The sequence below is a fragment of the Phoenix dactylifera genome, chromosome 16 (assembly GCF_051530095.1).
Source record: "Phoenix dactylifera cultivar Ajwa chromosome 16, Ajwa_hap1_PhDact_Kaust_v1.1, whole genome shotgun sequence".
Classification (NCBI taxonomy): Eukaryota; Viridiplantae; Streptophyta; class Magnoliopsida; order Arecales; family Arecaceae; genus Phoenix; species Phoenix dactylifera.
Window position 1 is genome coordinate 12,554,105 of NC_143205.1, and position 15,767 is coordinate 12,569,871.

The 15,767-nt window shown below is 36.1% G+C and overlaps 1 protein-coding gene across 1 annotated transcript; it reads left to right on the forward strand.

Annotated features, from left to right (window-relative positions):
- Window positions 1-463: 463 nt before the first annotated feature.
- On the forward strand, window positions 464-13,519 carry LOC103708241 (proteasome subunit beta type-1). The gene is made up of 7 exons (XM_008793066.5): window positions 464-617; window positions 698-805; window positions 5,390-5,471; window positions 12,442-12,571; window positions 12,682-12,824; window positions 12,916-13,002; window positions 13,139-13,519. Exons 1-7 carry the CDS (start codon window positions 577-579, stop codon window positions 13,211-13,213), a joined length of 666 nt encoding a protein of 221 aa, XP_008791288.4. The 5' UTR covers window positions 464-576; the 3' UTR covers window positions 13,214-13,519.
- The last annotated feature ends 2,248 nt before the right edge of the window (window positions 13,520-15,767 follow it).

The following is a 15,767-nucleotide window of genomic DNA, read 5'->3' on the forward strand; positions in this document are numbered from 1 at the left end:
TTGGAGGGCGACTCCACCACGGTTATCGGATGGATTCGGAGGGGGTCGACGGGTGATGGTACAGACCATCCCTTGATCCGCGACATAGGGAGTATGATGAGAGATGTGAGAGCCTTTCAGGCTCAGCATGTATTTAGAGAGGCCAATGGGGCAGCCGACTGGGTGGCGGCCCATGTGGCCCATCACTCAGGGTACACCCTTTGGTCAGGGGAGGAGGAGCTGCCACATGCGCTCCGCGAGTTGCTTTATTTTGATTTTTTTGGATGTATTCGTACACGTATTGTATGAAATACCCGTTTTCAGCAAAAAAAAAAAAAAAAAAAAAAAAAAAAAAAAAAAAAAAAAAAAAAAAAAAAAAAAAAAAAAAAAAAAAAGAAGAAGAAGAAGGTGCCCTTGGAGAAAGGGAGCATGAATTTGCTTGGTTCGGATCTGGCATAGTTCCGACCCGAATCCAATCGGCTCTGCGGCTCAAAACCTTTAAGCCTTCATATTTCTTGCACCAGAAGAAATAAAAGAAATAAAAACGAGACCCTGGCGAAGCGAGGCTCAGTTTCACCCCTTCTCTCCACCTTAACCATGGCTTTGAGTCGCGACTGGATGTACGAGAACAACGGAGGGTAGTGCCTTCTCTCTCTCTAGCTCCTCTTCTTTCTCCAGTCTTGGATTCATCTCCTAGTATTGACCGTCTGATCTGCAGCACTTGCGTTGCGATCGCGGGAGCGGACTACTGTGTGGTGGCCGCCGACACGAGGCTGTCGATCGGATACAGCATCTACACCAGGGACTATTCCAAGATCTGCAAGCTGTACGACGCCTATCATAATAATTATAAATTTTTCTTGTCTTCTGGGTGAATAGTTTGGGGTTTTATTTAGGTTGAAGGTTTTGATTATTCTGTTTTCTGAGGCTTTAACTTTTTAGGTTTGCATTCTTAGATACAGGTTATTGAAACTTATTTATTTTTAAATATGGAGAATCATTAGCCATTTTATGAAGAGCATATACAAGAATACAAATTATTCAGCCTGAATTCAAAGTTTAAAAATAGTCCAAATGTACATGCAAATGAACCTGTAGAAGGTAAAATATAATTAATTGTTATAATTTTTCATTGCCTGGTAATAGATTAAACGTGACCATTTGTTCAAATATGGAGTCATTCTTCTTTGCCTACAAAATGTGATCATATTGCTAACAACAATAAATCAAATCTCATATTGCCATTTTTAAGATGGAGTCAAATTCCATAAAAATTTGAAACTCTACAGAAGTCACCTAGGAACAAAGATTACCAACTCTGTTAAGGCAAAGATTTAAAGGAGCCTCACTTGAATGGGATACGGAGACTTTGTTGATTAGATGACAACATGGCAGCTCCAGTTATTATTGGGATACAAGATGCCATGCTCCAATTAGACTCCAGTTATATGAGATGTCAAGCATGCTGGTTGGTGCAATTTAGAATAGGAGGTTCAATCAGAGTAGAAAAGAGCCATAGAGACCTTTCTCCTCTATTATCTAGTAATCTTCGAAGGCTTGAATGGACATACCAAGAGTCTTGAAAGAAAGCAGCAGTCTCTTGTAGGAGTTGTTATGAGCCTTAAAAAAGCTCTTAAAGGTATCCAAGCAGCATAATTTTTTATAAAAGCCATTGACTTGGTGGTCTATCAGTGATTTTTGAGAAACTTACCCTAGGACCTAGCATTAGAATCCTAGCGGGACTAAACAGTTTAGTTAGAGCAAGTTTTCTTTGATGGCTATGATGTTACCAAATGTAAAGGTTGTAATTGTTTGTTGACAAAACTATTCGTGCTTTCATAATATTCTTCAAAACATCATTTAACTTATTTTCTGTACCAAAGGTCTGAATCCAGGTTATGTTTGATATCATTTTCTTATTGTCATCATATAAGATTTTTCGAGCAAGCATCTTAGGACTTATTTGGTTCGCGGGGAAAGGAGAGGGTGAAAAGTGTGGTCAACGAGAAAGTGAAAAATTGGCTTATGTTTGGTTGGAAGTTTCAAAGGAGAGATGGGAAAGTAGCTTTCCTATGGCAATAATTTTTCACATTCATAGGAAAGAAAAATCTCTGTAGGACATTAGAAAGCTACTTTTCCATAACCTAGAAATTGTGGTAATTTTTATTTTTCTAAAAAATATCCTTAGTCCATTATGATCTTCCTAATAGCTGTTTTTAATAGTTAATCTTAAACTATTGAAAATATACTATTGAAAATTACCATAATATAAAGAAGTCATGGTAATTTTTAGTAGTTATTAATATGTTAAAATTATCACAATATAAAGAAGTTGCCTAACAGCCTAAGTATTGAAAATTGTTAGAACTCTAAAAAGTCAACCCAATAAATATTTTTAATGGATATTTTTAAATATATAAAATATTTTTAGATTTAAAAATATTAAAAAATAGCTATTAAGGGTATAATAGGTATTTTATATATTTTTTTTAAGAAAAGTAGATGCTCAACCAAACATAAGTCACTCTGTAATGTGCTACTTTTCTATGGTCAACCAATCATGTAAAAATTAATTTTTCAGGTATCATATGCCCAGGCATCAACTTTTCTGGAAAACTATTTCCGTGCGAAAAAAATCTACCCATGAACCAAATGAGTCCTTAGTGTTTTGATAAATTTAGGAAACATCCTATGAATTGCTAATCATTATAATAAAGTTCAAGGATATCTAATATTTATTCTATTGTATATGATTCGAGATTGGATATTGAAAGCCATGAAGTAAGAAAAGCCAAAGATTATAAAGTCCTTGGAAGAGAACACTGGACGTTGCCATGTTCTGGTTGAGAACTGATTCCTTGTTTCTTTGGAAAGATCATCTAAAACTTGGAATCCCTCCATGGTCTCAATAATTAAGAACATGTGGGTGGTTAACTGCTCAAGTATAGAAGCTTAATCATAAGACCAAGGGGTATGGAGGCTCATAATATCGAAATATGGACAATGGGCGAGGGGTGGGTGCTGTTGGCAAAAGTTGAGAGCTGCTAAGAGAGAAGAAAAGATACTAAACCTAGCATGTATGCTGTATATTGGAGGCAGGCTTGTCGAAGGCTGCTTATATTCAAATTATTTTGGGAGAGCTCGGATCAGATCAGATTCTACCTTTTTGCACCGTTCTTGTTTCCAAGAAAAAGAGTTGGGTGATGAGTCGGTCTTAAGAAGCCTAGCAATTCAAGTGGACTTAGGATTAGTTTAGATAGTTGTGATGTATTGGAGGGAAGGACCAGGCTCTTGTAATAATTCTTGTGAGCCTTGAAAAAAGTCTTACTTGAAAAAAGTCTTAAAGGTAGCTGAGCCCGAGTGGCATAAATTTTTATGAGATCCATTGACTCGTTGGTACATTGATGATTTCTAAGAAACTTATCTTAAGACAGCATTGGAGTCCTAGAGGGACTAAATAATTTACTTTTAAAAGATTACTGTAATTGCTACAATGTTTCTGTTTAAATCTGAAGGTTGAAATTGCTTATTGACAGAATTATTCGTGGTTTTATATTATTTAAGATTATGCATTCTAGGCACAAGCTCATTAATTTACCTTTTCTTTTTTTGATGAAAGATGGAGAATACATAACCAATTAAATAATATCATATATAATTGATATAACCTCAGTTGGATAGAAGAATTATTAGCTTTTGACTTTGTGAGTTGTTTTTATTTTGTTTATTCTCCCTTATCCTGTAATATGAGAACATCCTTTTTACTACTAGTTCTTAATAAACTTTGGGCTTTGCCGAAGAAATAAAAAAACACTCTGGCTTTGTAGGGACAAAGATAATATTTGAGAGATTTTTGTGCTCAGAAAGAAAGCACTGATTGGTAAAAAAACATATGTTGTATAACGAATGGTCCTCTCAAAAAAGAGTTAAATGTTATGATTTTCATAGGCATCTTGTAGTTTTACTAACTGATTTAACATTGGTACCTGATTTAGACCGATTGATCTATTTTAAAGTTATTCTAGAGAAGAATGAGTTTAGATTTTTCCTTTACATGCTGCAGTATTTTGAAGAGTCTCGGTCATGCCTTAGTAAAGAATACCTACATTTTACCAGAAACTTGTAAACGCTATCTTTTTTCCTCATACCATTTTTTGCTGCTTCCCTCTCACAATGGTGCTTGAACTTGACGGCTTACATTTCTCAAGGCTTTATGTGTGGCATGGAGGACTGTGCAAGTGCCCTCCTGAATGGTGGATTTTTTTTTGTCAAAGATGATGATCACATTTTCCGTCCATCTTATTTCTTTTGTCTTTTACTGCTACCTTTTCTTAAACTTGATCTTTTTGTATTCCCTCCCTCCCTCCCTCTCTCTCCTGCATCTTTTGATCCTAACAGCTATTTTTTCGGCCCTTGATGCATGGCTTACTACTCCATCTTCTTTCTAATGTTTAGATGCTATCTCTTTATTTCAGTGTTTCATATTTTTGTTTGAATAATTTTGTTATTCTGGTTATCCAATATTATGTGCAGAATACTTAGATTTATAGGAACGATTCATATTTCCTATTAAAGTTTTGTGTCATAGATTTGGCCTTTTTTTGCACAAGGTGGTGCCCCGGGACTCGAGCCTGCATCATTGCGTTTGTCAGGGCAAGCCTTTTACCATTGCACCAAGCAATGACCCCGCCCCTAATGGATAATTTAAATAAACAATTATTTTGGAGGGGATCTGAATCCACACCTCCAGCAACCTTAACTCTAATACCATGTTAATCAATCAACCTCAAACGCTTAATCTATCGGGGAATGGATTAACTATGTAAATCAGTCCTAACAAGATCATTTTTCTTTCCTAGCTATATTGATACAATCTGATTATAGGTTCATAATTGCTAGGATTAATTGTAATTTTGAAATAAATTTGACATTTCGAACAAAATTGAAAAAGGAGGCCTAAGGGTTAATCCTTACATCGGGGTTCATTCCATAATCCAAAAGACAAACACTAGCCATAATTTCCTACTACCTTGTGGAGGAAGAAGCAATAAATCTATCAAATTTTAGTGCAATATATTATAACTTCTCAGACTCAAAGTTGCAATAACTTTGAACCCCAAGCATTTAACACATCCATCTATAGTGTTTTGCTTAGTGAGATCCAAAATAATGAAAAATATGAAGAGACTTACCAAAAGAACTGTGCCTTTACATGGGCTCCAATCCTTGTGAGTGGTCATTATTTTTTCCCATTTTACTTAGGCAATGAATCTCTACTTTTGTCCTAAGGTAACTCTATGGGTTTTTAATTTGTAAAAAGGAGCATTTTTATCTTCGTCTATTTGTCATTTTCAAACTCCGACTCTTCCATTGTTGACTACTTTGTTTGCTTGTTCTTGTGTATATATAGGGCGGAGAAATGTGTATTGGCATCTTCTGGATTCCAGGGTGATATAAAAGCTTTGCAAAAAAACTTAGCTGCTAGGCACTTGGTGAGTTATTAGAAGATTCTAATGATATTGCAATCTCCATTTACTTGCTATAATTTTTACTACTCTTAGGGCTATTCCATGTGCCTTTTTGACCATTAGAAATATTTAATAACTTTTGAAAGAGATTCTCATGGGAATTGCATATGTTCATGCCGACATCATATATGGTCCTTGCTTATTGGACATTGTGCTGCCTAGGTACGAAGTAGGGACCTTTAGTGTGTAAGACTAACGTGGTAACCAACTACATTGCAGCACCAAGAGTGATCATATAGTTGTTTATCATGTTAATTAACACACTAAAATTGAGGAACATGAAGTTCTTAAGAGTGATTATTTTCGGTATCTAGGGTTGTTTGTTCATAAAGAAGGGGAGATTGAGGATATGTTATCCATAAGATTAAAATAAAGTGGTTAAAATGGAGAAGCACAACTAGAATATTGTATGATTATAGGATACTATCAAGTTGAACGCAGAATTTTACTTGACATTCGTATGACCATCTATGCTTTATGGTACAAATTGTTGAGCAATTAGAAAATAACATGCGTACGAGATGAGTGTGGCTGAAATAAAAATGTTGAGATGCATGTATAGTAATATAAGAAAAGATAGAATAAAAATGAAGCCATTCATAAAAAGGTAGATGCAGCGTCAAGTGAGAACAAATTGAGAGAAGGATGACATGTACAATGACGGTTGAGGAATGCATTAGTATGAAGAAGTCATTTGATACATGTAGAAAGAAAGAGGTAGAGGCAAGCTAAAAAATCACATGGGATGAAGTAGTAAGGAAGGATCTGATATCGTTATATCTTTTAGAAAGTGTAGCCTTAAACATAGTGGAATGAAGGAAAAAGATTCATGTGGCTGACCCCAACTAGTTTGGGATTAAGGCGTAGTTGAGTTGAGTTGAGTTTAGGCATTCATGGTGGATGTGACCTTAAGAATTTGATCTTTTATATTTGAAAATACTTTGATGTTATTTCCATCATTATTTTGAGCTTTTTTTATTAAATATTTATCCCATAATAAATGCTACAATTGTGGTTTAAAAAAACCTTTTGCCTTTATATTATATCACATTAAATTTCCTCTAAAGTATATCTTTGATTTGTTAGACATTAGTGGCTAAGGCATAGGGAATGCTTCAATCATTGCATGCCCACGAGGATCTGAGACATTAGTTGAGTTGGATCTAGACATTCCAAATATACTAATGATTCACCAATCAGATATTGCATACCTGAAATCTCTAGAAAGTCTGCACCATTTTCCTTCTATCACTTCTTTGTTTGTTGTAAAGTTGATAGCACCAAATCTTTAGTGAATGAAACAAATTATTCATATATTACAGTCTTTACAGCTCTTCTCTTGCGCAACGTTGACTGATTAATACATGTACATTGGAGTGCTATTCAGTCATTGCATGTATGATAGGCTTAACACTGTTTTTACAATAAAGGGTAGACCCAGCATTTTAAAAAGCAGCTACGGCATGCAGGTGGTCAAGTGACTGCACAGTGCATATGCAGTATGCAGGCTGCATATGCAGGTGCATTCATGGTCACTATTTTTTTATGTATCAATAATAGGAATTTTTAGTAACAAATAATAACTAATAGTTAGTGCTTACTACATAGTATCTAACACTTGAGAGCAATAATTATAACATAATCGACATTTTAGCACTGTTGATACCCATATCAGGCCCACCGGAAACTTGTGAAATCTAACCATTAATGTGAACTCGCTTCACCTCCATTGGCCCATATAAGAGTGAGATGTATATGTAGCTCCAACATGCCAAGTGGGCTCATATATGCAGCTGTACGATACTAAGGAGGCCACATATACTGTCACATGGTGCTAAGTTGGCTGGTCCATATGCCATATGACCCCATACAATATAGGCAATTCGGTACTTTCAAGGGACCACATATGCATATGCGAGCACATATACAGCAGCGTACACCATATTTTAAAAAACACTGGTGAGATCTGTGGTGTCTTATGAAACTGTTGAACATTTCTCAAAGAAGGCATAATGTTTATTCAAGGCTTATCCCTTTGTTAGGCTTGTATACGGTGCCTTGAGGCTCATGGCTGAGGCTTTATAGATAGAGGCACGTACATATAATTGTGAACACAATGATGTCATATCAAGGCTGGTGACTATTTGACATATGCTCTTCAAGGTTAGCAGATATATGGAATATAGAGTGTTACATTTTTCATTGTTAACATATTTACAATAATCAAGTTTAGAGACAACTCTCAAATTCTTTTCATTGTGGATGTTTAAAATCTGAAATATTAGATACTTTCTTTCCAATGCTTGGTATGATAATCAAGTCTATACACAAAAAATGAAACCTTGTAACACACACACTTTCGGAAAAAAATCATGAAGCATCTACTACATTTCTTGATGATTGGCATATAAAGGAAAGATTACCTTCTTGTCTGTGCTTCTTAAATATTGATTTTGTAATAAAGATGGTAGACATTCTTAACATGAACATTGTAGGGATGTGGATATTGGTCTTTTGATTTTAGCAAAATTAGACGAGGCTAGGCCGAGAACATTAAGATGGCGATGGTTGATGGAAGCTTATTATGTTAGATATGATTATAGAAGGTTATAACGGTAATTTGGGATCACGAGAGAATCATATTACATGATGTTCTGATTGTAGATGGAATATATGTTGTTGCTAATGAATTGTTTCTATTATTGTAAATCAATATTCTAGCATTGTCGAACTACAAACTGAACTATCTTCTTTAATCAAGAAGGGCTCGAAGCCCTGATTGCTCTTACTTTTCATTGTCAATTCCTTCTTGTTTTGAATCCAAGGTTTGCCAAACCGGTACTGAAGGGGATACCAGCTGGTGACCGGTTCAGCACGATCGGATTCATACCGTGCTATTCTGGGGTGTACCAACAGGGAGAGTCGGAGAGGGAGAGGGAGAGGGAGAAAGGTAGAGAGGAAGAGAGAGAGAGAGGGGGAGGGAGAGGGAGGGCGGAAGTGGGAGGGCGGAAGTGGGAGGGCGAGAGAAACCCTAACCCTAACTTGACCCCGAGAGAGAGAGAGAGAGAGGCTTTTGTGGCGGGGGGTTGGGGGTGGGGGGTTGGACATTGAGTGGTCGGAGAGTGGGGGGAGGGGCATGGTGCTTACTTGCGGGCATGGGGGGCGCTCGAGAGAGAGTTCCAAGCCAAAAGTTTTTTTTTTTTTTTGGGGGGGGGGGGTGCTCGCTCGATTTTTCCAAGCCAAGGAGCCGAACCGAAATGAATGGCCAAACCATGCCAGTTCTTGACCGATCCGGCTTAGAGAACCTTGTCTCAATCTTTTTCGTTTATCTCCGTCCACTTTTGTGGTTGGTGGGTATCGGTGCATTCATGTGAGTGTATCTCCACGTGCATGGCAAATATGTGCTTGGGCATTGTTGGATCAGCAATGTGTTTGCTGACTGCAGTGTCGTTTATCTAGTCATTGTGATTTTGTTGAGTGTCTCAAATTGAATGTCACCTATGTGCCTTAACCCTTTGGTATCTGGTTAGCTTGATGGATCAAGTCATGATCCACAAAGTTTTGAGAAAGTCTTCCTATGTCAAACCTATTGATGCTACATTATTGGTCATAGAAGCTCTTGGCAAGAGAGGGGGCCTATCAATTAATACATAAGATCAGTTGGTGGATTTGGAAGTTTAGTTCATTGGTTATGCAAATTGAAGATCATTCAACAAAGGAGAAACCTCCTAAGGTTTGTTTGAAAAGATTCTAGATGGAGAAATAAGGCAAATTGTGTCCGTTTTGAGGCTCAACTTTACAAAAGATAGTCAACCTACAATCAACAAAATGCAAATAATGACCAATGGTTTGCATAATTCTTGTAATGTTGTTTTAGTGCGGGTACATGCGAAATATACAGAAACAGGCACTGCTGTCAGTTCTAATAAAAGAATACCTGTGATAAATTACAAATATACAAGGATGGCTGCAAAGCATTAACTATTGAATAATGAAGAATAGAACTATAATATTCAAGTCAGGAGTTGATACAAGCTAATTGGTTTTTTAAGTTCTACATGTCTTGATGAAGGAAATGATAAAATGATTGAGAAGAGCACATCATTTTCTAAATGCTGACCTTGACCACCACCAGCAAGCTGTTTTATCTGGGCCATCTTCATAAATTCTTTTGTTTCATATATTACTGCCATTTTAAGTCTTGGTTCTACAGGTTGATTCTGAACCTTCTTAATAAGATACTAAAATGGCAAACATTAGTATTGGTGGGTTACCAGGCTAATGCACTTTAGGCATGGCACTCTCGTCTAGAACTTTTAAAGCAATCTAGGTACAACTATCTTTTGGTGCTGCCCTTTCCAGAGGTGCACACACATACAGCATATAGATACACACCTATACACAGTTTAAAGTTATTTCTTTTCTTTTTAGAACTGGCAATAAGAGGAATTTTGATAATGAATAAGGGAAGATGACTGGAATAGAAAAGGCTGACTTTAATTTTCAAGTGATAGGCAGAGGTGGGAAAAACAGAATAGATTTTGCATGAGAAAGAAGAGAAAAGGAAAAGAAGAGTTGAGATAGTTGTCAATGTTTGTCATCAATGATGCTGCTTGCTTTCTAAGTTGTGTCTGCTTGCCAAGGTGAGTGCAACATCTACATGGCATTCTATTGGCGTCTGTTACAAATTGGACTCCAAGGCTGGCTAGTTGATTCCATAAAACAAATGTAGAAAAGTTCCTCAAGGTAAAAAGAGGAAAAAATTCCATTGAAATTAAAACCTCAATATGAAGCTTTTAGAGAACAGAGTAGATGTGCAAAGCTATATCCTGATTGGTTACCGCTGACATATATTTTGACCGCTCCTCAATTGCCAGTTTGTGATGCCTCTATTTCTGCCGAGATATGCTGCTGCTCCTGCTGCAAGCTCTTTCAATTCTAATGTGTCAAACCCCCTGTAGCCGGAATGTTGTTCCTATTGGTGCCGCACCCTGCTTTCCACTCTCACAGTGGACTGCCACACCTCTCTAAGCATTTTTTTTTTTTTGTGTGTGTATTATTTGAGAGGCCTGCTTCCATTCACCTGCAACCGAATCCACTATGGGCTTTCATTTCGGGTAACTAAGGTCAAGCCTACTGCTAATGGCACTCAGTTTTTTCTTGTTTCTTTCAATACTGGCTGGATCTTAGGACATGATCTTTCCAATATGGGTGCTATTGGGGAAAAAAAAGGTCTCAGTTGAAAGAGGATGATCCCTTAAACTCTTGCTTCATATGTGGTGAAAATGATTGTTAAGGAGTTTATGAACCTTATTTCCTCTTTTCAAGAACTATCCATTTCACGAGGTCTTGAAGAAGCCAATATGGATGGTTTTTTCAATGAAGAGGATGCATAAAATTGCAGTATAACTTTGGTGGAATGGTGTGATAACAAGCAAGGATCAGCCTGCTGAAATATGTGTTGACTGTTCCTGTGGTGATTATGGTTATGATGTCAACTGGAGTGTCAGATCTGTGAGGCAAAATGGTAACTGATTTTACGTCCCATGAGCAAGTCGTGAAGGATTCAAGTCATATGTTCTTCACTATTGTTTTATTTAGTCAAAAGCATCAAAAGTTGTTTTGCTTGAACCAATGGTTCGAACTAATTTTAGGGCATGGTCTTTGTAAACCTTATATGTGAAGCTGACACTGTATAATGTTTATTTATTTAGATTTCTCATATTTTACTGGCTGGCACCATTGACTTATTTTTGTGCAACTCCATCCATCTTACTGGTCTGATACCGTCAGGGGCTTTCTGAACAGCATGCAACGTTTCATTTTTTTGTATGTTTTTGATTACTAGGATGGTTAAATTGCCTTTAAGTCATCTCTATTTCTCTTCTAAGTAATCTTCTTTTCCGTAAAGCAACAATGATTCTGCACCTCGCTTTCAGTTAAATGATGAAAAAAAATGTTTGGCTTGCTTCGTATTTTTGGAGTTGTTGGTCTTTGTCTACAGAAACAATTTGTAGGGTCTCTTTTCTGATACGAGTAGTAGCTGAAAGTATATATCTTATTAAGATGTTAGTGTTTTGACTTGTGAATCTTGTAAGGCCATGTCTTGCAATGCTTCCAGAATGCTCAAGCTGGATCGTTGTGATACCACCATCTACGCTCTTCTTATGTTGTGGTTTGAACAAGAATATTCTATCAGAACCACAGCTGGTTTCTTTTTAATTGTGATCTGTTGACTCTTCATATTTACTGTAAATGATGGTGGTTATAGCAGCATAACTCCTAAACTTATGAGGGAAATATGTATGGATATCTAAGTGTATTTATCTTCAAAATAAGTCAATGCTCAGTGATATATTAACTGACATCTAATTCTATAAGTGGGTGCATTTAGCTGAAACCGGCTATTCCTGCTGGGAATATGGAGGGTTAATTATACTGTTATTATGGCTGTGATGTCAGGTTTCATTAGATGCTTGTCTACATGTTTTGATTTTTCAACACTGTCAGAATTTAAGAATCTTGTGGCCTCATTTAAATTTTATATCGTCCAATTCCAAAAACCTCGGTTGGTTGAAGTTTCCTGCACTCCATATACTGCTTTTGTTTGTGAGATTGCTGGTGATATAGATATAGTAACGTATAAATAGACTGAAGTGTTTATACTCCTGCAGCAACTTTTTTGGCCTTCGGTGGTCTTGAAGCTTTTTTCCCCCTTGCCTTCGACACTTGAATATGACCTAAGATATATGAACATATAAATAGACTGAAGTGTTAAAACACCTGCAGCACATTTTGGTCTTCAGTGGTCTTTAAGCTTTCTTCCTTCTTAACTTTTAATACTTGAATATTGAAAGTATGATTGCAACACTTTTTTTTTTCATCTTTCCATAGAAATCTTTGCTAATTCTATTTAATTCCGGCAATTGTGCAGATCTATCAGCATCAACACAACAAACAAATGAGTTGCCCTGCAATGGCTCAACTCCTCTCAAATACCCTTTATTTCAAACGTTTCTTTCCATATTATGCTTTCAATGTTCTAGGGGGACTTGACAATGAAGGTATGGTCGGTCATTTTGTTCCTTAGCGTAGGTCTTTTTCTCAGGAGTTTTTTTTCCGATGGAATTATGCTCAGGACTATGGTACTTGTTCCATCAAACTCTTTTCTCAGGGAAGGGCTGTGTGTTCACATATGATGCTGTTGGGTCCTATGAGAGGGTCGGGTACAGCGCCCAAGGCTCTGGGTCAACACTCGTCATGCCTATTTTGGACAACCAACTTAAAACCCCCAGTCCTCTCTTATTGCCTGCTAGGGTAAGTTTCCTTCGTAGCTCAAAAACATCAACTTTGTATATCAGAGATTTTATCCAGGATTTTAATTCTTAGCGCATGTAAATCTGAACAGGATGCTGTGACACCACTATCGGAAGCTGATGCAGTTGATATGGTAAAAGATGTTTTTGCATCTGCAACTGAAAGAGATATATACACTGTATGGTTCCCATATCTTGTCCTTCGATCCTTTTGATTGTTGCCCTGCTATCAAAAGCTTCATTGCTGACAGTTCATTTGGCAAAATTGTTTTTCTTCTTTAATCTCATCATTATCACTTTGTGATAATTTTACAGGGAGACAAACTAGAAATAGTCATTCTCAATGCATCAGGTGTACGGCGTGAATTTATAGATCTCAGGAAAGACTAATTTCACATAATTGTGGGCCACTGCTGTGACCCTGCTGGTGGAGCTGGGGAAGGTCTTTCCAAGGTCATTGTCATGGTGGAGCCGTGCTCCTTCCATGGTGATTGCCCGTATTTAGCCTTTATTATCCCTCAAAACTCTCTCGGACCAACTAATGTTATGCATGTTTATATGAACATGGCCGGAATTCAGTCTTTTGTATTGGCATTTTATCAACTTTTAACCCTTCCTTTTTTCCTTCCTGCATGGCCTGCCTTCAGGATTTTGTATTTAAAGGTTCATCTATAGCATCACAGAGCTTCCAATTCATTCTCAAAGGAATTACAGATAGCTATGTCTGCCACAACCGAGAAGTTTGCATGTGAAGGTTGCCCAATAGGTTGAGTGCAATTATGACTATATTGCTGAGTTTCGTTGCGACAGAATTATTATGCTGCAATTATGGGGTATGTTGTTGCACTAAGGTTGATCTTCGGGGCTTGACCCTCTGATGTCTGATCTCTATTCTCAGTTCTAGCCACAACATGATATGAATTCCCAACACTGTTTACTGAGTAGCATATTATCTCCGGTAAACTAAAATGAACCTTCCTACAACAAAGGACGTGCTTGGTTTGTGGAAAAATGAAAAAAAAAAAAAGTAGTCAATAGAAAAACAAAAAAATATCTTTTGTTTTGTTGAAGTTTTTAAAAAAGAGAAATGAAAAATTAGCACTTTTATGGAAATAAGATTTTTAAGTTTTATAGAAAAAAAAGTTTATGTAAGATGTGGAAAAGCTACTTTTCTATTGGTTGAGAATTAGAATTTTTTTTTAAAAAAATATTTTTAAGCTATCAAAAATTATTAAAATTTGTGGATAGAGTTTTTTTATTAAAAAGGTAGATGTTCCATCAAATGTAAGCTACTTTGAATGTGTCCTTCTTTATGATTGTTAAAATTATTTTTTCATGCATTATATTTTTATTAATTATTTTTTTAAAAAAAATATTTTAGTGAAATTTTTTTTTTTTTTTTTTTTTGCAAATCAAATAAGTCTAAAGAGGCGAGGTGACAGAAAGATGCTCCAGAGTTATCCAGGGTGGTAAACATTAGGGGGTCTAGGTAATATTTTGGCCAACAATCATGAGTTTTGATAATTTGTTTACCATCCGTCGCAACCCGCCATTTAGTTACTTCCATGGTAATGTAACAACTTCCCCTCCAAAGATGATCTCTTGTTGCAGCGAGCGTCCATGCACGAATGCATGTGGCTCAACCTGATAGAGAAGCAATCAGTGATGACCTGATGGTCAGAATTGCCCATTGACAGGCTCCATGACAATGCATATGAGAAGATAGTTTGTGCTAAATCTTCTTTAGATAATTAATTCCTACATGCAATTCATATCTCCAACTTTGCTCATCCTCTGGTTTCATGTCTTCCATCTATCATGTCTCTGGACTCACAGCTCCTCTTGCACGCATCGATTTCAACCTAAGATGGTCGCCAACCACCTCGAGTAGAAGATAAGCTACCAGACTAGTTGTCATCTCTTGTGACTTTCTGTGGAATCTCATACTAGCTACATATTCTGGAGGATGATCCCTAAAATGCAAGTCTCAGTGGTTGCTTTCGCTTTACATAACCATTTAACCTTTTTCTTTTAGTTTTCACCTATAGTGAGTTAAGCTAAAAAAATTATAAAAACCATTTCATATAGGTCAAAAGTGATTAAGTATGTCTCTTGTGACCAATTTTCGACTTCCTTGACCATTATTGCTACTTCTTTTAGCTATATATAAATTTGGTTACCCATGATCACCTAATACTTGACTGATTACCTTCCTCAAATTGGAGAAGGGGTGTGACCAGTGGGGTATAATTTTTAGCTCGTTTTCATTAATCACTTTCAAGGCCTAACTTTATTTTACCAGCCATCTTGCATTGGCACTTTAACAAGTCACGAGTTTGAACAATTCCATAAGTGGTAAAGATTTTGAAGTTTTAAAAATCAGGTAAATTGTCAAAAAATTGAGAAAGAGTTCAGTAAACATAAACATAAAATGCAAACCATTCAATTATTATATTTATTTATCTAAGAAAGTATATGAAAGATAGAGGTAGGAATAAATAACAAATGGTAAGAAAAAAAAACACCTCTGGCAATAATATATGATATTATAATTTCTAGTACGCAGTTTTTTTTTTAAATTTTGTTAATTAACCAGGAATGATATAATCATGTATAATTTGAAAATAATCAAATAGTTCTCAATCAGTTTATTTATGTAGAATAATTTTTAATTTAGAATATAATAATACTGCCAATATGCGAATATTTTTTATTTACCAGCATATCAGCTACTTTCTACTATACAATCTCTTTTTGACCGTCCATATTTCCCACCCTTGCATCTTTCTCAATCCCATGTTTCTTCACCACCTTACATTGATTAATTACAGGTTTAAATCCTTACTCTAAATATTTATTTTATTTTAAATCCTTTCTCTATATATTTATTATTTATCGAAATAAATTTTATTATTATTTATTGAAAAATAAAAGACACGTTCAT